The sequence below is a fragment of the Pseudonaja textilis genome, chromosome Z (assembly GCF_049901715.1).
Source record: "Pseudonaja textilis isolate UNSWEBS1 chromosome Z, rPseTex1.2, whole genome shotgun sequence".
NCBI lineage: Eukaryota > Metazoa > Chordata > Lepidosauria > Squamata > Elapidae > Pseudonaja > Pseudonaja textilis.
In genome coordinates this window covers 86,736,080-86,758,071 of record NC_142008.1, presented here as the reverse complement: position 1 = coordinate 86,758,071, position 21,992 = coordinate 86,736,080, and the positions used below count along the sequence as shown (strand labels likewise).

At 39.8% G+C, this 21,992-nt stretch overlaps 1 protein-coding gene and 1 long non-coding RNA gene across 15 annotated transcripts in view; one reads left to right on the top strand and one right to left on the bottom strand.

Moving 5' to 3' along the window:
* The window catches only part of ADAM11 (ADAM metallopeptidase domain 11), a 99,688-nt gene that overhangs the window by 66,578 nt on the left and 11,118 nt on the right, over positions 1-21,992 (top strand). For 9 of the 14 annotated variants that reach the window (XR_015740174.1, XR_015740175.1, XM_087916803.1 and 6 more), the window contains exons 15-25: positions 3,051-3,150; positions 7,128-7,199; positions 10,357-10,449; positions 11,144-11,224; positions 11,614-11,664; positions 11,988-12,051; positions 16,540-16,639; positions 16,803-16,922; positions 17,273-17,441; positions 18,056-18,170; positions 19,152-19,242. Coding sequence is in view for 12 of the 14 variants with exons in the window: in XM_087916803.1 (XP_087772929.1) it covers positions 3,051-3,150; positions 7,128-7,199; positions 10,357-10,449; positions 11,144-11,224; positions 11,614-11,664; positions 11,988-12,051; positions 16,540-16,639; positions 16,803-16,922; positions 17,273-17,441; positions 18,056-18,170; positions 19,152-19,242 (1,056 nt within the window). In the remaining 2 variants the exon portion in view is untranslated. The remainder of the gene's footprint in view (positions 1-3,050; positions 3,151-7,127; positions 7,200-10,356; positions 10,450-11,143; positions 11,225-11,613; positions 11,665-11,987; positions 12,052-16,539; positions 16,640-16,802; positions 16,923-17,272; positions 17,442-18,055; positions 18,171-19,151; positions 19,243-21,992) is intronic. The other 5 variants (XM_087916808.1, XM_087916807.1, XM_087916809.1 and 2 more) reach the window with 1 other exon arrangement.
* On the bottom strand, positions 13,327-14,194 carry LOC148124130 (uncharacterized). The gene is made up of 2 exons (XR_015740176.1): positions 14,106-14,194; positions 13,327-13,443 (listed from the first exon to the last, which is right to left on the bottom strand). It is a non-coding gene; the product is annotated as an uncharacterized LOC148124130 (long non-coding RNA).

The window sequence follows — 21,992 nt, the reverse complement described above, 5'->3', positions numbered from 1 at the left end:
TTTCAACTGTTGAGTCAAACCTCCTCCCTCATCAAGTTTTTGCCTCTGCGCTTGTTGCCTGGTTGTAGCTTGGCTGGCTTGCTGGGGGGAAGGCATCATAGCGTGGACCACCTCCTCATGCTTGCTGTTATATTGTGGCATTCATGGTAAAGCATCTGCCAAAAGTCCCCCCCTCCCCTGGATGTATTTTAAAGTGAAATAGAAGCGGTTGAAGTACTGTGCCCATTGGACCTGCTTTGGTGAGAGCTTCTGCGGGGTCCTAAGTGCCTCCAGGTTTTTATGGTCTGTCCATACTTCAAATGGCACTTGGTTCCCTTCAAGGAAGTGGCACCAGGTTAGCAGACCCCAATTGACTTATACTTCTTTTTCCCACACGGCCCACCTCCTTTCAGTGTCTGTTAGTTTTCGGGAGGAGTAACCGCATGATTCCCCTCCACATTTTTCTGGAGAAGGATTGCAGCCACTGCTACGTCGCTGGCATAGCTAGTGGGTCAGTGGGAGGTGGGGCAATGCATCACATTCTGTCTCACTGAAAACTTCTGTGAGGTCTTGGTATTCCTTGGGAACCAGGAGAACTCCTGTGGTCTGTTAGGACATGACTTTTGCTTTATTGCTCTGCTTAGTGCCCTCCAGCTGTTGGACAATTCCTTTCTCAGGGCTGATGGGAGTGGGCAGAGGGTCTTTTCCTAGCCTTAGCTTTGTTTCCCTCCCTTCTCATCAGATGGTAGGAGCCCATTTGTCCAGCCAGGACAGTCTAGGATCACCACTTCAGTTATTTTTGGCACCACTGCAAAACAGTGTTTTCCTAGGGCCTGCCCATCTCTAGTCTCACTGGTTTTATGAGGGGTGTGGCAGCCCCCCCATCAATGATCCGTTTCCTTGTTCGAATCTGATGGGTGGGATCAGGTTAGGGGCCTCACCCTGATTTCTAACTCTAAAGGTCAGTTTGCAAGCTTAGGCAGCAGGTGCATCCCAAGTCTATTATGGCCTTTGCCTCTCCCTGGGCTCTGGTTTTTGGCGCTGTGATTTTTGAGAGGATGCCGAAGGGACAGATGGCTTCACTTACCATCTGGTCATCCTCGCCCTCGTTGTTGTGCCATGGGGCAGCATGTGCTGGATGTTTTCTGCTGGAGATCTCTCCCCTTCACTGGAGGGGGGGAGAGACCTCAATGGCTTGATGGGCTAATTCTCCCCTCTTTCTCGACTGCTGAAGGGCTTCTTCATCTTGGCAGGTTTTGGAGGCTTCCCCCTAGGTTGGGGAGCTGGGGCGAGGCATTCAGCAGCCCAATGCCCCTGCTGGTCACAGCAAAAGCATTTGATGGGTGGCCCCAAAGTTCCTCTGGAAGAGCCTGTGGCTAGGCTGGGGATTGATCATTTCCCCAGATGTCACTTCTCTGGTTGGGTCTTAGGCTTTGGCTCTGTGGTTCCGTGTCACTTGCATTGTTTTAGCTCGAGGTCCATCACTACTGCTATCTGGTAACCCTCATGGATCTGGTCAAGGACCCCTTGGAAAACCATGTATTTAGCAGCTCATGGTCCAGGCTCCCATTGAAGAAGTAGACCAGTAGTCTCTCCTGCAGACTCCCAGCCACTCGGCAGAACTCTTGCATGGATTCTTTGGTAGGTTGGCCACTCTGCTTTAATTCACAGATCTCAGCTTCAGCTTGAAGGGCCTGGGAGTTGTCCTCAAGCTTGTTCCTCAGCTCATGTAGGAAGGTGTCAATGTTCCCCAGCTCTGGTGCATCCTCATCAAGGAGCTGGATCACCAATTCAGCTGCCTCCCCCTCTAGGTTAGCTGTCACAGCATAGATCATCGCTCAGTTACTCTTTGTGGTCATCAGGTGATCACACCTGATTCACGAAGAATGCCAGTTTCTCTGGGTCCCTGTTGAAGGCGGCCTTCATGGCAGGAGGGGCGACTGGACAAGGAGGTGGAGGTGGAGGGCACGAGGTTGTGGCAGTGCCCAAGCCGGGACCCCAGGGATAATATGCCTGTGGTGGAGGACCTTACCATCCTTGAGGGTGGGGCGCATGGCTGGGTGGGCTTGCTGCCCAACAGTGGTTGGGGGGTGTTGAGGTAATTCCCTGTTGGGAGAATGAGCGCATACAGGGAGACGTATTTGAGAGTAGTGTTTGAATAATACACACACAGTACACAGATACACTGTACAGTAAATGTAGATTGTTACTTCCAGACAGTTTAAACAAAGTTCAAGATAAGCAGTCCAAAAGTCATTCACAGGTAAATCAGTCAGTTTTTCAATCCAGGGATAATCCAAATATCAAAGTCCAGTGTCAAAAAACAGTTCAGTATCAGACTTACATTAAATCCAGTAATATCAGTCAATTAGAAGAAATGGAGCAACGGCAATATTTCCCAACAGAAGGAAACAGAGATACACTTACACTCTCTTCTGAGACTCAGACTAAACAACCCAGGTTTCTGGCTCCATCTTATGGCTGTTTGAGAAACCACACCCAATTGCATGCTCTTGCATTCCCTTAAAGATATAGTACTAAAATGTTTATCTTGGTTTATATATTTCTAACCCAAATACCTGTTAGGTGACTTATATTCCTAACAGGGGGGCTCCGCTGTGGGCCTGGGCTCGACTGCTGTGGAGGAAGGCTAGCTGGCTGTGTTGCTGCCACAAATGAAAGAATATTTAACTCTCCTCATTGTCATCAGTTACATTGTCCTGTGAATTTGGATAGCAGGCTCCTCTCCTTCTTCACCAGCCACCTGTTATGATGATCTTGGTTCCCACAGGAAAACTTTTTATTTTGACCACAGAAACATTGGTTCCTGCTGTCTACGCACCAGTAACAGCTATCTGGAGTATGTATGGGCAATCTCACAATCTCTTCTTTCTCCGAGAAATTTCAGTAGATCAGATCCAGCAGTAAGTTCCAAATTCAGCTGTAATGTTGTCCCTCTGTTCTAGAACATCCATTTCTCACTGGAAGTCTCTGGACCAAGGAAAACGTTTTACCTCTTTTGACATTTTGTTGGCCTTTAATCTTCTATTGGCTGTCTTCCTGATACACAGATACTACCTGCCACGGAAATTTTCACGCTGCAGTGTTGATGAATACAATCAATTTCTGGCTGAAGGAGGAGGAAGCTGTCTCTTTAATAAGCCTTTGAAGGTAACATTAAAACACTTTCATTTGATCACATTTGCAAATAAAAATTATTTCCAGACAACATTTTCCATCTCTTGTATCTTGGCAATTCCTGGAACTATAGTCAAACCAAATTCTTGTTTTGTGATCAGAATATCAGCCAGAGATCTAGATAAGGTAGGACCATATTTTTTTTAAGGTACTTTAATAGGTGTACTACCTCTCAACTGACCTCACAGAATTGTTGAAAAGATCAGTTTCAGCTTTTAGAAAAAAGACAACAATTAACTCATGTTGCACTTCATAATTGTTTTCTTGTCAATAGTATGAAAGTAATTTGCAATTTGGAGTTTTTTTCACTTTGCCAATCTGCTCTGCAGTTTTGTGATTATTTTTAAATTTTTTTGCAATCTAAGCCCCATTTATTTTTTGAAGGCTTGTCATCAACATGTGTTGCATAGACTTCAGCCAATGCTTTAGGCAAGCTTGAGTGACTTGCATAAAAATGCAGAATTGACTTAGATCCAGTGTAAGGTATCCTATAGAGAATGTTCTCTTGAAAATAGTTGAATTAACATTTTCAGTATTTTAATTGGTTTTAAGCAACTGATATATATATATATAATATATAAGATTGCATGGTAAACTGAAGGTAATTGCTAAAATCCAAGCAATATATGTGCCAATAGCAGTAGTCAATTCTACGAATCAGTGGTGGGATTAAAAATTTACCACCACTGGTTCTATGGGCGTGGCCAGGTGGGCATGTGACTGAGTGGGTGTGGCCAACTCAACATCATTCATGGCATGGCACCCACTCAGTCACATGACCGATGTTGCAGAAACAGGGCGATCTCCTACGTATCTTTCCTTCCCCTATGCCCTTGGGCTGGCAAAAGTAAAGAACCACACCGGCTCGTCAAAGTATCTTAAAGGGACAGACTGCGACAGCTGCCAAGTTTGGCAAGTCTTCTTCTCCTTCTTGGGCATACACACAGAGCACGCCGTGCACAAATTTCATGGTGCTGGAGGGACTTTTACGTGCACCATCTCCTCGCAATAGCCCCACGTGTGTGCACACTGTGCGTATGCCTAAGAAGGAGGCGAAGACTTGACCAAACTTTTCTGCTTCCCTCTCTACTGACACACACTGACCAGGCAAGTGAGTAGCATTGCGTGCGGCAAATGTCCTCCCAGCAAGCGCAGCCATGTGGCTTCCCAGTCAGGGGGAAGAATGCTCTCCCATTCTCCCACCCAGTGCAGGCAGCCATGTAGCTTCCCAAACGGGGGAAAACACTCTCCCATTCTCTCAGCCTGTGCAGCCATGCAGCTTCCCGTCCAGCAGGGAGAATGCTCTCGTTCTCCCAGTCAGCGCTGCAGGAGGGAGGTAGTGCAGCAGCCTGGGCTGTCCTGGGAGCCGGCACTTGACCACTTGATTGCTGCTTGTGTAATCAGTCAGTCACCCAGGGTGTTCAGGACCACAGCGAAAGTCAGGCAGCAATGGCAGGAGAAGGCAGGTTAGCAATGGTGTGGTGGGTGAGATGAGGAGTGGCTGGGCAGGGCGGGACCAGTGGGTGGCAGGGCAAGCGGGCGGGACGAGCGAGGCGGGGCAGAACAAGCGGGCAAATAGGGTGAGCAGCATCCGGTTGGGCGGGAGTGAGCAGTGAGAGGCAAGCGGGTGGGGCCAGCCAGGGGTGGTATTTGCCAATTCTATGAACTACTTCTAATTTTCCCTACCAGTTCACCTGAACCAGTCCGAACCGCTTGAATACCACCCCTGATATGATTCATAAAAGTTTAAAAGTTAAAATAAATTCTATCCAAGATATTAAATATCTATTCTGATTTAATACATGCTGTAGAATATTATGTCTTTGCTAAAAAGAACCCTAAATTTTGAATGTTCCACAAGCATATGTATAGAACTCTAGTTCAAAAATGTTTCCAAGTAGAATTAGATTTTGTGTAAGATTTACTTCTGAGATGCAAAGTTATTTGGAATGTCAAGGCATACTCCCACCAAATAATTAGCCATTCTTTGGCTTAATTAGCTATGTATGTTCTTTCCAGCAGGAAGCATAAAGAATCTTTGCTGCACTTATCAATATTAGTTTGATGTATTTTGTGGGAATATAAAAGCAATATTTAATAAGAAAATAGATTGGAAAGACACTAGTTTCATTCTAGCTTAAATAATTTTCTAGTTGCTAAACTCTATAACAGTGCCACCAAATATGAAAAAGAAATTGATCTGGTCATTACAATTTCTATCAAGTGTTAGAGTATAAGCTTTCATTTTAGCAATCAGTATTGGAATAATATATCAACAATAAACATCTTATATCATGTGTATGATATTTGATGAAAATACAATGCTTTTCTTTAATTGAGATTTCCATTGTTACTTATTAAAAATAATTTTATTCAAATATATCACCATTTCTTAGTTGTATTAACAAAGCTTAACATAGATGATCCTTATCTATATTAACGTTATGTGGTTATTTAAATCATGCATTTTGTTGCTTTATAATTATTTGTTTTGTTTTGTTTTAATTCTATTTTTACTTTTGATTGTTAGCTTCTCAGAGTCATGTATTCATAAATTTATTAAGTTAATAAATAAGTATTAGTAATTATCAATTTTATACTCTCTAGCATATAGAAACAAATACTGAACATATAATACATATATTCCCAAATTTGCTTTTTTATTGTATTATTTTACAGCACAGTTTTAAAATTTCTGTCCCTGTCAATTTTATATTTTATGGGGTTCTTTATTAAGTAAGTTAAAAACTTTCAGTTTCTTAGTCACACTGCTTATTTCGATGTATATATGATATACAATGACAATAAAAGCTTTGAACTTTATGTTGGGTGATATAAACTGAATAAATGACTGGCGCTAAGAAGTAATCTGAACCTTATTCAAGGCTCCTTTTTTAATATGAAAAAAGAGGAAGGGATTTCCTACACATCTCTGTGATCCCTGTCTCACCCAAAAGCATTAAGATTTTAAAATGATATTCAAAGCAGGCATATACACTGTTTGGTGATCCACCCTAGGAAATAAGGAAACCCTTTCCATCCCAGAGAGACATAGACATTCTTCCTTCCCAAACATAATCAAAGTGTAACTCCAGTAATTTTTTGTTCCATAAATTCTTTGAATTAGAGCAATCTTTTTTCTACAGTACTAAATGAAGGCATGAGCTTTCTCTTGACTGATTAAAGACCCTAGAATTTAATATTATTTTGGTATCTTTTGCTGTTCCCTTAGATGCAAATAGATTGTACTATTTCAGTCAAGACAGAATAAGCAAGATTGTAGATTAAGATAAATGTTGTAGCATAACTATAAATAGGTGAAATTTTGACAGTTTTATATCCAAAGACCAAGATCCCCAACTTTTAAAACCTCATTGGTGTAATGGCTTTGCTTGAATGGTATTGGGCCTACCTTGCCCTGAATAAGCCAATAAATTGATACATCTCTGAGAAGAGAACCATCTAGCATATATAGATATTGTAGGAGAAGCAGTTTCTCTTAACTGCTTTAGGAAAGATAGCATAATTTTAGGCATTTATGAAGTACTATATAGCAAATTTGTTTCCCAATGGATATTTGACAATTAAATCCCAAAATTCCTTTGCCTTGCTATTATGTCATAATTCTGAATATCATTTTATCATAAACAGTATAGTGTCATTCTGAGTTCAGTTTGCTTAAATTATGGTCCCGTATGAGGTGACAATTGGTAAAATAATGGAGGAATTTACTTTAAATTATTGTTTACCTTTAAAAAATTGATTTCACTTTCATTGCTGATTCCTCAAATCTACGCCCTCCCAAAATGGAAACATAAAAAGGAGAAATTTCAAGAGAGTTTATCTCCATTTTCAAGTGCCAGCGAGTGATGTAGATGAACATGTTATTAGACGATGTCATGGAGCCTTCTAATAATTCCATTTTCTTCACTGCTATCTCCTTAATGCAGCTCCTTGACCCTCCTGAATGTGGTAATGGATTTGTTGAAGCAGGAGAAGAATGTGACTGTGGGTCCTTTGCGGTAAGCAACAACTGAGGCTAAAAAAGGTGCCATCTGACTCAAAATAATATTACTAGTGTGTGAGATGGAATGCTATTACCAGCCTTTGAATTTTGAGTTCTGTTTTATGCATGCTGAAGAATATCTATTATTTCATCTGAACCCCAACAGTGTTCTTATCAAAGGACAAATTTATTTTTCTTCAGAATGTTTTTTCAGATCCATAAATGTTGGGACAACCCTGATATTAATGCTGGATAGAATCAACCAGCATCTTTTGTCTGAGCAAAGGCTCAGAACGAACAAAGACTTGCAACAAAAGTCAAAGATAATAAAAAAGTTTCTTCCAACATATAAATAACAAGAAAAAAATCAAGGAAACAGTCAGTCCACTAAAGAGATAAGACAGCAAGGAAGTAACAGGCAACAGAGAGAAAGCAGAACTGCTTAACTTATTCTTTGCATCCGTCTTCGTGCAAAAAGAAACTATAGCTCAACCCACCAAAAACATAACTGTAAAAGACAGACCAGAAATAAAAGTTAAAATAAGCAAAAAAATAGTAAGAGAACACCTGTCTGACCTTGATGAAAACAAATCACTGGGGCCTGATGGATTACATCCCAGAGTTTTAAAGGAGCTGGCAGAGGTCATCTCAGAACCACTGCACCATATCTTTCAAAAATCCTGGAGCACAACTACCAGAGGACTGGAAAAGAGCAGATGTGGTTTCCATCTTCAAAAAAGGAGATAAAAAAACAGACCCAGGAAACTATAGACCAATCAGCCTAATATCAATACTCGGGAAGATACTAGAAAAGATAATAAAAAAGAAATCTGCCAACATCTAGACACAAGTAAAGTAATAACTAGCAGTCAGCACGGGTTTGTTAAAAACAGATCATGCCAAACCAATCTCACTTCATTCTTCAACACAGTGACTAAATTAGTAGACCAGCAAAATACTGTGGACATGATATATTTAGATTTCAGCAAGGCATTCGACAAAGTAGACCACAACCTATTTCTTAGTAAGCTAGAAAAAAGTGGAATAGATAGCACCACCACTAGATGGACTCACAACTGGCTGGCAAACCGTACTCAACGAGTAGTCCTTAATGGGTTCAAGTCTACATGGAGGGAAGTAAGCAGTGGGGTGCCACAAGGTTCTGTCTTAGGCCCAGTACTCTTCAATATCTTCATTAATGACTTAGATGAGGGAATAGAAGGGGAACTTACCAAATTTGCAGATGATACTAAGCTGGCAGGAATAGCTACCACCCAGAAGATAGGCTCAAGATGATGGATCTTGACAGACTAGAATACTGGGCCATATCTAACAAAATGAAATTCAATGCAGAGAAAAGTAAAGTCCTACACTTAGGCAAGAAAAACCAAAAGTACAAATATAGATAGACTGGGTGAAACCAGGCTCAATAGCAGTAACTGTGAGAGGGATCTTGGAATGTTAGTGGACAACCAGCTAAATATGAGCCAGCAGTGTGCAGCAGCAGCCAAAAAAGCTAATGTAATCCTAAATTGTATTAACAGAGGGATACAATCAAGATCAAGGGAAATACTAATACCACTCTATAAAGCCTTAGTAAGACCACACCTAGAGTACTGCATCCAGTTTTGTTCACAACATAATAAAAAGATGTTGAGACTCTAGATAAAGTACAGAGAAGAGCAACCAGGATGATTAGGGGGCTGGAAGCTAAAACATACAACGAACGGTTGCAGGAACTGGGCTTGGCTAGTCTAGTAAAGAGAAGGACCAGGGGAGACATGATAGCGGTCTTCCAATATTTGAGGGGCTGCTACAGGGAGGAAGGGGTCAAGCTATTTTCTAAAGCGCCTGTAGGCCAGACAAGGAATAATGGATGGAAACTGAACAAGGAAAGATTTAACCTGGAAATAAGGAGAAACTTTCTGACAGTGAGAACAATCGACCAATGGAACAGCTTGCCCTCGGAAGTTGTGAGAGTGCCATCACTTGAGACTTTCAAGAAGTGATTGGACTGCCATTTGTCAGAAATGGTGTAGGGTCTCCCGCTTAGGCGGGGGGTTGGACTAGATGACCTACAAGGTCCCTTCCAACTCTGATTATCTGTTATCTGTTTTACTTTGGTATTGTTCAAAATCCACAAAAACAAATATCTGTTCAGACCTAGTCTTAGCAGGAGCAAAAAACAGACTCCTTGTCACAAAAAAAAATCCCATTTTTGTTTACCTCTTATGAATTAATCGCATTCACCCACCGAAAAGTCCAGGCTATAGTCCTTCAAAGATTTAATGGCAGCAGTTCCTTGTGATAATTACAAGGCCGTGAGCTCCCAGCTGAAAGACTGCAAATTAAGTTCTGGCAAGCAGTCTCTAGCACAATGAGCAAAGTCTTCAGAAAGATGAATTTTTGTCTCCTTCGACAACCACTCCCCTTTCCTTCTATTTATTTCCCCAGCCAGGGAGGGGCCATTCAGTGTCCATGTGTGCTTGCTTCCCAAGTCAACTCCCTGACCTTCGTTGTTCCCCTCTCCTAACAGCTCTGCGCATACGTGCATCTGGAACAGACCCCAGCTGTTCCTCCTCCCCACTCATATCAGTCTCCAAAGGCAGTTGTCTCTCTGGTGGCTGGGAAATATTGGATGGCCCTGGCTCTATCTCTGTGTCCAACACAGAGCATCCACCAGAGCCTTCCCCAGACTCCAGAACTGGCCCAAGTTCCTTCCCAACCTCCTCAATGTCCAACTCTGGACCACCAGCTCTGCTGGCAGCTGCCAGGCCACAACAACATAATCTGTTCATGAGATTTATGTCCCAAAAGAAAGTGTTAGTAAAAACTAGAAGCAAACATTATGGAAACTGATGTTATAAACAATATAGTTATCTCAATTGGTAAAAGGGAAAAAAAAAGATTTTTTGAGAATTGATTAAATCTTCACATAAAGCAACATATGTTAGGAAAACTTGCAAATTCAAGTTTTCATATTGGAAACTTCATATTTCTACTGTATTCAAATGGCAGGTGGTGGGGGAGTTTGAAAATAATACCCAAATCTCTAAAACAATGTTAGTTAAGATCCAAAAAAAACCCCTGAAGCTGTACTTTTCTTGTTCCAACTTTCACCTAAAATCCCAAGCAAATCAATTGTTAAATCAGTTGTTTTTCTTTTCTCAAAGGAGTGTTCCAAAAGTGGGGGAAACTGCTGCAAGAAATGTACCCTTACGCATGATGCTATGTGCAGTGATGGGTTGTGTTGTCGAGAGTGCAAGGTAAACAAGTTGGAATGGGACATCTGTCACTCGATTCTGTGCCCATCTCTCACGAGTTTTAAGCAAAACTATTTTTCTTGGGAGTTACACAGCAGGGCATCATCTGTGCTTGCACGTCAATGCTGCCTACAGAAAACAAATTGTAAAGTCAGGCCAAGGTGCAATTGGGTGTCAGCATACATATTTTGAGGTGTCTCAAATATGCATGATTTTCTGCAAAATATTTCTGAACAGCTCAAAGCATTATACTTTACACAAATCATGGGAATGAAGGGGTGATGGGGTTCAGCAGTCTCCCCCTTGAACAAATCTTCACCTACTTAATCCTTGCAGCCTCACAGTGTGAGGTATTCCCAACTCATGGATGGATCCCTGTGCATGTATGTCCGTGCACGTTTAATATTTCCAGCACAAATCTGTGGATGGATTTGGTTAAGTGCTGAGACATGCTTTCTTTTCTCTTTTGTTGCAAAGAGGAAGATGAAGAAACTAGGACTATATAGAGCAGTAAGCCCTGTTGCTCCTTGCATGGTACTAGGGATAATTTGGTTCTCCTCTTTTCCTGCATTGAGAGTGGGAAAAAAAGAAGGAGGTTAGAGAAAGCCCTCCCCCGAGGTATTCTTTGTTTTATTCTTCCTCTGCCAGCTTAGTATTAAACTCCGCTTTTATTTTTCTCCCATTTTCTCCCATGAAGTATGAGCCACGAGGTGTAACTTGTCGAGAAGCTGTGAATGAATGTGATGTCCCAGAAACTTGTACTGGGGACTCCAGTCAAGTGAGTTGGGGGAATTATAAGGAATGTGATTTACGAGTAGATGGGGGCAGGGTGAGGGATAACACTGTAACCTACTAGTCAAAGGACCCATATTTTGGGTGGTTTCTGTGCACAACAATTGATGGCAGGTTGTCTATTATTGAAAAGTTCATCCAGAATTTTATTTTCTAAAAAAGAGATGTTATGAATAAAATTGCCTTGAAGGCATATTCCTTTAAAATGGGCCCCTACCTTTTCCAGCCTTCCTAACCTGATACCCCAATTATGTGCCATGGAGGATTATAGAATGTTAGCTATACGTCTGGAGTATACTAGGTTACCAGTTTTCCTGAGTTGTATTTATCTATATTTTCTCCTTCTTGATATAATTCTATTTTTTCTCTCTGTAGTGTCCAGCTAATGTACACAAGCAGGATGGCTACTTTTGTGAGAATGATCAGGTATAGTTGGTATCTCAGTTTCATAACTAGAATTCCTGGAACTGCAGGAAATAGGAGGGGAAAGGTTAATTGCAGTTGGACCCATCTGTCAATCCCAGTAAAAGGAGTATCTTTGGAAGATTCTAATTAAATCAGATTGAACAAGGAACAAGTTTCTCAATGGTTATTTAAACAAACAAACAAACAACTAAAGGTTAATGTGGAACTGTAAAGCCAGATCTGGATTCTCAAATCCCATAAACTGGGTATTACACTTATCTAAAACATGCAAGTTGAGAAGTTCTTGCATGAGCCTCTAACAAGTCCCATTTTTTGCTGTGTAGGGCCGGTGCTATGGAGGCCGTTGTAAAACCAGGGACCGCCAGTGCAATGCATTGTGGGGGCGAGGTAAGTAGCTATTCACTCGTAGAGAAGAATCATCATAACTAATGAGTGCAAAATCTAAATAGCCAGTATGCCATATAAAAGTTTTTTTTTTAATCTCTTCGCTGCCGTCTAGTGGTAATGCAAACCTAGCTGTACAATATAATGGCACTTATATTTGAGTGACATCTGGTAATATCCGTGCTGGAGATGGAATTGTCCTCTGGTTAGAGAAAACCTATTAATTCTATTATCACTTGATTGAGATACAGTTTGATTCTCTTCTTTTATGCATAGCAGTTTGCTAAGCAGACTGCTTGAACTCTGTTCTGGAGGTTTTTTGTTGGCAGCATTCTCTGGAAATAGTTAATTGCTTGAATCAGTGAGGGAAACAGAAGATGCCCCTATTGCCGTTTTTTTTTAGGGCTGATTGTAATCACCCATTAATAGCAAACACCTGCATTTTGTTTGTTTTTCCATTATTGTTTGCAAAAAACACAAACTATTTAATCTAGAGAAAGAGGTGCTTGTGGGATGAAAAAAAAAACACCAGTCTTCAAAATTCACCCAGACCTACTTTTCAGTAACACCAGGCAATTTCATTCTGAATAGTTATGCTTGGCTTTTGTTCTTTCTTGCATTCATCTTCTGATTTTTCCAGTGCCAAAGAAGAAACCAAAGGCATGAATTTTGCATTATTTCAAGGAATTAGAAAATCATAATGGGGGAAGGGCCACTTAGGCCTCCCTATTTGGGGTAGGAGTTCAAATTAAAACTTCTCTACCAGATGGCTCACTTTCATACGAGCAGATGGAATGAATGGGAACTCTCTGGGTAATTGGCTTCACTATCAAACTGCTTCTTACTGTTAAGTTTTTTTCTCACCTAACATTTAATCAGCATCTGGTTTTCCATGACTTTAATTCATTATTTCACGTCCTGCAATCTGAAAGAGAAAAAGTTTTCACTTACTGCTGACATACTTTCAAATATTTGAAAGGAGATATCTTATGCTGGCTCACCTCCATTTCTCAAGGTTAAGCATGTATAGTTCCTTCAGTTTTACTTCATAGGAAGTTAATTTTAGTCCCCTTTTAATCCTCTTTGTGCTTTTATGAACCTGTTTCTTTTTATCTGAAGCCTTTTTAAAATGTGGTAACCAGAACTGAACACAATATTTAAGGTGGGTAGGCCAACATTGCAGAATGAAGTAGAGCTTTGATTGTTATTACTTGGAAACTACTTTAGTAAATACAACCTAAAACTGCGTTTACTTTTTCCTTTTTGGTGGCCTGCATATTTGGCGGCATGCTGCATATTAAGGGGCGTGCATAAGTGCACCATTGTGCCTACTGTCCCTGTCCTATTGTCCCCATTTATTTGTACCTATTTCCTGTATTCTTACTCATGTTTATACTTATATCTATTACCTTGTAAGTGATTGACAAATCAAATAAATAAATAAAATAAATATTCATATTTAAATTACAATCAATTATCACTCCAGTAAATACTAATACCAAGCAGGTATTCAACATTCTATAGCTATTCTTCTTAAACTTAAATAAATTGTTTCCTAATTTAATATGCACAAAGTTTCATATTCTTATTTTTAGTCATTTCTTTAAACTATCAAGATTATTTTGAATTTATTTCTGTGTTTTAGGGCATTATTTCCCAGTTTGGTGCAATTTTGATCAGCGTCTCTTCATCATCCCTTAATAAATAAAAATATAATACAGGGCCCAAGATTAGCCTTACAATGTATGTCTTTCTATTTTTGTGAGATATCATTGATGAGCACTCTTCGAGCCATCTGTATATTTAATTGCCATGTCATCCAAACGGTGGTTTACTAGTTTGTTAATTAAATGTAGTACTTTGTCAAGTATGTTGCTGAAATAAAAGTAAATTAACGCTACAGTATTCCCAAAACCACTTGTGAATTTACCCAATAAAAGTGAGAATTTCTTACTTTTATAAGAAAAATATGTAATTATCACACTGTTCTAAAAATGCGCACAGATTCATTATTTTATTGACTATTTTAAACTCTGCTGTATTAGTGTCAGAATGACTTTTATGTAATCCTTTCCCTCCTTCTTGAGGAAGCAAAACATACTCTTTTCCAACCATATAACACTTCACCTGTACTCCAACATCTCTCAAAGGTAATGGATTGGCCAGACCCTCAGTAAGTTCCTTTAATATCCTAGGATGCAATTCATCTGGTCCTGGAGATTTAATGCAAAGTAACAAATAATGCCAAATATGCTTTCATCAGTCTCATACCTCGGTCCTGCCTTCTTCATTCTGTTCTTCACAATTTTCTGGGTCAAAATATGCCTTCTTGCTGGAGAAGATGGAGACAAATGAGCAACTGGTCTGTTGATTATTTTTTTTCTTATCATGGCTAAAGAAACATATATTTTTTTTGTTCTCAGACTTTTTCATTCAGCTCAGCATGTTCTGAGTTTTAGCTTTCCTAACACACTTTCTTGAGTTCCACACTATTAGAATTGTTTGCAGTTGTTCTTTGAATACATCCTCTTTTTAGGAACTTCTGTTCATTTTGTGCTTCTTTTCCCATTAATTTCTCTTACAGTGGAATTCTTCTTATAATTTATTTGAGTGTGTTAAAATCTATTTTGTTCTTTCGTACCTAGTGGCTAGAGGAAAAGAGGGTGGTCTGAAAGATACTGATTTAACTGCCTAAACTAGAATAGCCATGGTATCCATGAATGGGGATTTTGTGTGTTTGTGCATGTGTGCATGTGTTATATGTGCATGTTCCTAAAGTGACCAATAGAAGCTTGACTGATTCCATGCATTAAAGATCACCTGGTTGTGCCCATAAGAGAATGATTGGTGAAGTATGGCATATGTATATGTGGCCAAAAAATATATCACGATTTAATGGAAAGTACAGCTTAAATACCAAAACTGTTAAGGAAAATTGAACGTTGCCTGAAATAGGAACTGGGGATCAAATGCAGACCATGTCATGATGACCAAGCAATAACAAAGTTGTCAGAGCTTATTTGTATTGCAGTTGCATAAAGGGGAAAAGGCCCTACTGCTTAATGCATCTTATGGAAGTAATTCATTAGAAGAAATGAAGAAAAATAAAGAAAAACTCCATAACCATGCCACAGCTGTGGATATAATGCCAATGGACTTAATTTGAAGCGAACAATTTGAGTCCCTCAATTGGGCTACTAATTGAAATTGGCACTGCTATGCACTATTGCTTTATTCTAAATTAACACAGAAATTCCCAACTGAACTGTAATCTTGCAAGATCCTAGCCCTGTTATTTGCCTGCGCCAGAGATACTTACCATTATTCACTTTGCTTATTTCAACTTCTGCCAAACATTTAAACTACAAAAAGAAATTAAACCCAATAGCCAAGAAAACAAATGAATCTGACTATTTGTGTACTTACCATATTTAACATGTACGTATGTTGTGCTTTATAGAAAGCTGGAATTTCTATTGAAGCAGTAATCTAATTTAAAACACCCATGCATATAAGGGAAAGGACTGGAAAATGCAGGGGAAGATTATGTGTTTATTTCAGTGACATCAACTTGCCTCGATAAGGCTTCTTTCAGAACCCAATAACTTCCAGATGAGTTGGATACCAATTCCTACAATTTATCAGGAGAGGACAGAAACTAGTTTTAACCTACAGTATCTGAAGGTTTCAGATTATAACAGATTGAATAAAATATAGCAATTAGAGACTCTGGAAATGCTGAAAATGGATTTAAACAGAAGAGAGTACATACCATGAACCCCAAAACAGCAGAAGAGAAGAACAGAAAGAAAAAGATGGGATGGGAAAAAAGACAAAACAAAAATCATCCACATCAGTGCCAATCCTTAGGGATTACTGGATAATCTGCCTTCTTATCCACCTGAATTAGTTCATAATTCCAGACAATACAGCCTCTTTTTTCTGGCTGTTGCTAAAATGATGTCATTGTAGTGCAAATTAGGAAAGAAGGCTAGGAACTTGATTTGTCACCATGAACATACTATTGTCCGTTATTTACTGAAGCAATTTTTACTCGTTCCTTCAAACCAAAAAGACGGGGAGATTTGAAGATCAATAAAAAAGCAAAATGTTTTTATCTTAGATAGCAAAATGAACCTTGAACAGTCTTCTTGGCATTGTTTGCACATTTCCCATTTTAAGGATGGAAATCATGTACTTGAAAATAGTGTTTTAAAAATCTTAAGCACTTTTGGAGTTGGCCAAACATTGTACTTCAAAAGCTAGGTTAGTAGTAGACTTCCAGATGTACAGTAAATAAATTGTTTAATTAACTGGGTTCCTTCCGGAGCTTCTCCATGCGCCAGCATCACTGCTGACCTAGTAATAGAATTTATTCTCTTCATTGTCAAATATAGAATATTCTTCAGTATTTAATATGTGAAGTCCATGGTTATTATGCTCTTTGGCTTGCTGTTACTCTCTTTCTCACTTTTCTTCCTGAAAATCAAGCTTCAGCTGAAAGGTTTTGCTACGAGAAGCTCAATGTTGAAGGCACTGAGCGTGGGAACTGTGGGCATGAGGGAAACCGCTGGGTGCCCTGTATCAAGCAGTGAGTAATCTGAGATTTCTCCTTTTTCCATAATATCCTTTCCCATGGTGTGCTGAATCAAACCACACAGAGGGAAATGACTAGAATGCCATGACCAATAAGTTGAAGCAGAAGCCAGTCTTTTTAAAAGTATGTTATGTTTCTCTCCTCCCATTCTAATTAGGGATGTATTGTGTGGATATCTTCTCTGTGCCAATGCGACAGGATCTCCACGCATTGGTGAACTACTAGGCGAGATCACAACAATGACATTCTATCACCAGAAGAGATATATTGATTGCCGGTAAGTCTTGCACTCTTAAGACCCACCTTCTTCATTCATGCCAACTTGCTGAAGAATTGGAGAGATGAATATAGGAATGTTATGGGCTGCAGAGTGATCCCCTCCCACCATAGAATAAGTTTCTGAATAATTTTGGGGAATGTCTGCCTGCCAGCCACAATCCCGAAGGCACAGAATCATGGATTTCTTAAGGTGTATAATGTAATGCAATCTAATGAAGGGGGCTATGAAAATGAAGTGCCTATTGTCCTTTCTTCCTCAAACTTTTCACCATTGTCGACATGAACAAAGATATTTTAAACAGCATTGGAATATTCCTTCACTCAATTGAGCTTTTTTTCCACACCCAGGGGTGGCCATGTGCAACTGGTGGATGGCACAGATCTGAGCTACATAGAAGACGGGACACCCTGTGGGCCCAACATGTTGTGTCTTGATCACAAATGCCTTCCCGTCTCTGCCTTTAATTTCAGTATCTGCCCAGGCAGCTGGGGTGGCCAGATCTGCTTTGACCATGGGGTAAACATTCTAAATAAAATAAGTTGTGTTTTCTATTTCTATTATATAATATTGCAAAAAAAAAAAAAGAAAGAAGGAAAGAAAGAATGAAATGTATCATTTAGCTACTATCTTGCCAAGCATGATCTATATTAATGCCAATATTGTGCCATCTGCACTTTTTTTCTTGGCTTTATTTCCTTGCTGATTAAATATTAAAGATAAAATAGGAACATTCAAAATAAGAGCATGTCTTTCTTAAATATTCCTGAAGTGTATTTATTAATTAAATTTGTTAGCCCACCATCTTGCACAAGTTGGCAAGTAATGATGGGTCATAGAGAAAGCTGATTATGATTTAATAATTACATATGGTTAACATGACCTACTTACAGTGTTATGGGATGCCAATAAAAAAGGATTATTGCATTGAGGAACAGGCATTATTAAATAATATAGATTTATTATTGTGGGAATTTCTGCTTTCCTCTTGAAAGCTTCATTTTTTTCAATTCATGGTGTAATGGTATCCACTGAAGAAAACATAGCTCAAGTAAGCACATAACAAATTTCTGGAAAAAGATCATTGGAATGGCTTTGAGGAGTCCCCGAAAAAGCATCTTGCTTAATTACAGGTCTGCAGCAATGAGGGCCAGTGCATCTGCTATTCAGACTGGACCGGAAAAGATTGCAGTGTCTATGATCCTATCCCAGAGCCTAAGCCTACTGGGGAAACAGAAAAATACAAGGGTAAGTTTGTAGGAAAGAACTACTTTGCAGACAGCCCAGAACACTCACTTAAGTAAGTAATCAAAAAGGTTTCTTGTAGAAACTTTATTCTACCTGAAAGCCAGGGGTGGGATTCTACCAGTTTTCACCTATTTGCTAGAACCAGTTGTTAACATTCTAAGCAGTTCAGAGAACCGGTTGTTAGAAGAAATTACTGCCCTAATCCTGTAAGGAAGGCAGGAAGGAAACATTCTGGTGTTGCTTACAGAAACTGCCTCTCCATTAACCCTTATTACATTCTTGGCAGGACTAGACTTCCTGTCTCTGGAACTTCTCTGGAGTTTTTTCCCCTCCTTTGCTGGTACTTTGCTTGTGTGGAGTGATCATTTAAAGTTACAATGGCACTGAAAAAAGTGACTTATGACCATTTTTCCCACTTACGACTGCATCCCCACAGTTATGAGAGGCCAGGTGAGGAGATGCATGCCTCGATGTGAACGATATTGAGTTGGCCACGCCCAGCCAATAACATGACCACCAAGCCACACCCACTACCTAAGCCACAGAACTGGTTGTTAAAATTTTTGAATCCCACCCCTGCTGAAAGCCCTTCAGCCGTTTTCCATTTTGGATCAACTCCTGTGTGCACTTTATTTGTCCTGGTATTTTCTGATTTTTCTGAGAAAAGGAGTGAGGAATGCAAGAATCTTCCAGGACTGGAGAAACTTCAATATACTGTATATTGCAAGGTGAATGATGTGGCAATCTACTGTTGAAATAGCCTTCTTTTCTCCTTTTTTTACTTCTTGGAATCTATTCTAATATTCTCCTTTTCCTATTTAAAAATAATCCCTTTTTCTGATTTCCAGAAGTTTTATATGATATGTTATTGTAATTATTGAAATATTCCTGTTGTACAGCTAGGTTCTGCCCATTGTGCATGCATATCAAGAACACACATAATTGTAACACAATTCATTTTTGTCTCCCCTCTCTCCACAGGTCCCAGTGGTACCAACATCATTATTGGTTCCATTGCTGGAGCCATCTTGGTGGCTGCTATTGTTCTTGGTGGCACTGGATGGGGATTTAAGTAAGCAGCGTCAATATGCACATATTGTGCTTCTCAAATCGTTGTGCCCTTGGGCTAGATTGCTTTGAGGACTTCCTCTCTATTGCATGTATTACAGGTGCCTTTTGCAGTGGCATTTATTTGGGGGAATTGAGCCAAGGTATGGCCCATCCATCCCCAACTTAGTTTTGAGCTGAAGGAGAGGATCCTCTTTAGGGTGGAGTCATACAAGTATTCCACAGGTAGTCCTTGATTTACAATTGTTCACTTAATGAACAATTAACTTTTAAGTTACAATGGGCTTTCCCAGAGCTACTTATGACCCATTTTAAAGTTACAAAGCTGCACTCATCCCTGCGGTCATGTGATTGCAGTTTTTAGTGCATCATAATCGATTCACCTTTGTAATTGTTTGCACCATCCCACAATCATATGACCATGATTTGTGACAATTTTTTTTGCTGGTTTCTGGCATTTACTTCTGGTTTCCAGCAAAAAAAAAAAAAGCCAGTTGAGGAAAATGGATTTGTTTAGTGACAGCCGCATTTTCTTAATGATTGCAGTGTTCACTTAATGACCAATACAAAAAGAGTAGCAAAAATCAAATCCGGTCATATAATGCCTTGAGTTACTAATGCAATGACTTCTGCTGAAATTCCAGACTCAATTATAGTTGTAAGTCAAGGACTACCTGTACTAAAGGTGCCATGCAACAAAAACAGTATTTGCAAGCTTGTTTCCATGATGCAAAACCTTATGATAGTACAGCAAAAGCATGGATATTTTGAGCTAGCTATGTCTGACTACATGCCTGGACTGGAAACAAGGAGCAGACTTGGATGATGGATTGAATCTTTACTGCATTTTAAGTTGAAGCTGGTATTAAGAATCACTGGAAGGAACCATCAGTGAATAGAGAGGGGTGGCAAAGGAAGATGTATGAAAATGAGGTGTTGGTCATCATGCAAGTTAGATGTTGGTCAATAGTCTGAATCCATTTCAGCAAAATAAGAATTGGCTATTGTAGAAAAATGTGACAAGTTGAGCTATAGGTCTGAAAAAGGTGAAGAGAGACAGAAGGTGTACAGTATTATGGAGACACAAACTAATATTTAATTCTATTTCCAGGCATGTAATGTGCTTGGTAGACAAACCAAAGCCACCCCCCTCTTGTGGTGAAGTCCATCTTTAACGTATCTGAGAATAGAAGTGGAGAAAATACAAAAATGGTTTTTGCTTAAATGTGGTATATTTTAGTTATTCTCACAAGATGTTATATTGCAGGGATGTCAAACTCAAGGCCTATGGACCAGATCCGACCCGCAGTGTGCTTAGATCTGGCTCACAAGGCCAACCTGGAAAAGAGCAAAGATCAGCTTACAGTGCCTCTGCCAGAGAAAGTGGAGGTCAAGAGGGCCAGGTGTGGCCTTCTCAGGCCCTGTTTTTGGCTATAATGGCCTCCTGCAGTCCTCTGCCAGTGAAAATGGAGCTTGTGGGGGAGCCCCACCAGCTTGGCGTTTGCTGCAGGAGGCTGTTGCGGCCAAAAACTGGACCTCAATGAGTGACATCGAGCTGGCCATGCCCACCATAGCCACACCCACCCCAGTCACGTCCCCCGGCTCCCTGAGGTCAAACACAGTCCTGATAGGGCCCTCAATGAAATCGAGTTTGACACCCCTGTAATATTGGAACAAAAGTGTGACCAAAAGTGTTCAGAAGTGTGATATATTAAAATTGCATTGTAGTATTTTCCACTAATAAAAATAATATATGGTAAGTTTTAGGATACTTCCTAGTGGGATTGGAGAGAGCAACAATAAACTGAACTGGAAGAATTTTATAGTGATCTACTTGCAAGGATTGGCTGATATTGTTGTAATTTTGTCATACAACTTCTTCTCCTCTTAAGATGCTATCTTGCTGGTCCCCCAACAGTTAAAGCAGAATTTCTCTTTCTTCTCATCTTGAACATAATAAGAGAAATAATAACTGGAAGGGGACTACAAAGTGTTGTCATTACTTCCCCCTGCCCCCCAGACAAACGCACGCTAGTTTCGTAGATATTAATGTTGCTGGTTTATGAAAGTTCAGCCAGAATCTTTTCTATTTCTTGTTGTATGTATAATTGGTTTTTGGGTTTTTGGGTTTTTTTGTCTTGGGTAAAAGTGCCTTTTGGTTTATAGTTCATGCAGTTTGGTTAAGACTGTTGGCTTAGTGAGGGGAAGAACTATTTGGCAGGAGAAATTCAGATTGGGAAGGAAAAGCAGGGCTAAGACAGAAATCGAGGGACTTGCAGACCGACGGGGGGTGGCTATTGTTCCTCTCTGATCCACACCAGGCTTCCTGTTATGTTTTGCATGGATTGACAATTGCATGAAAGAAGGAGCACCTGACCTGGGGTTGCATGAATCAGATACGATAGTGATGGGGACATTGGCATGGAGGTGGAGTGGGGAACAACACTCCTTAAATATATATTCCATCCCCCAAAGCAGCTTTGTAAAATGCAGTCTTAAACTACTCTTCCACTATTCTCAGCTTATTGGTAGGAGATAATATGAGAATCATCCAATCCAATAGAGAGTTATCTAATATATCTATATATCTATATCTACATCTACATCTATTTATCTCTCTGTCTATCTATCTATCATCTATCTATCTATCTATCTATCTATCTATCTATCTATCTATCTATCTATCATCTATCTATCTATCAATGCATAAAAAGTGGGAGAAGCTGCTTTGGGTACTCTGCTCATAACAAAAGC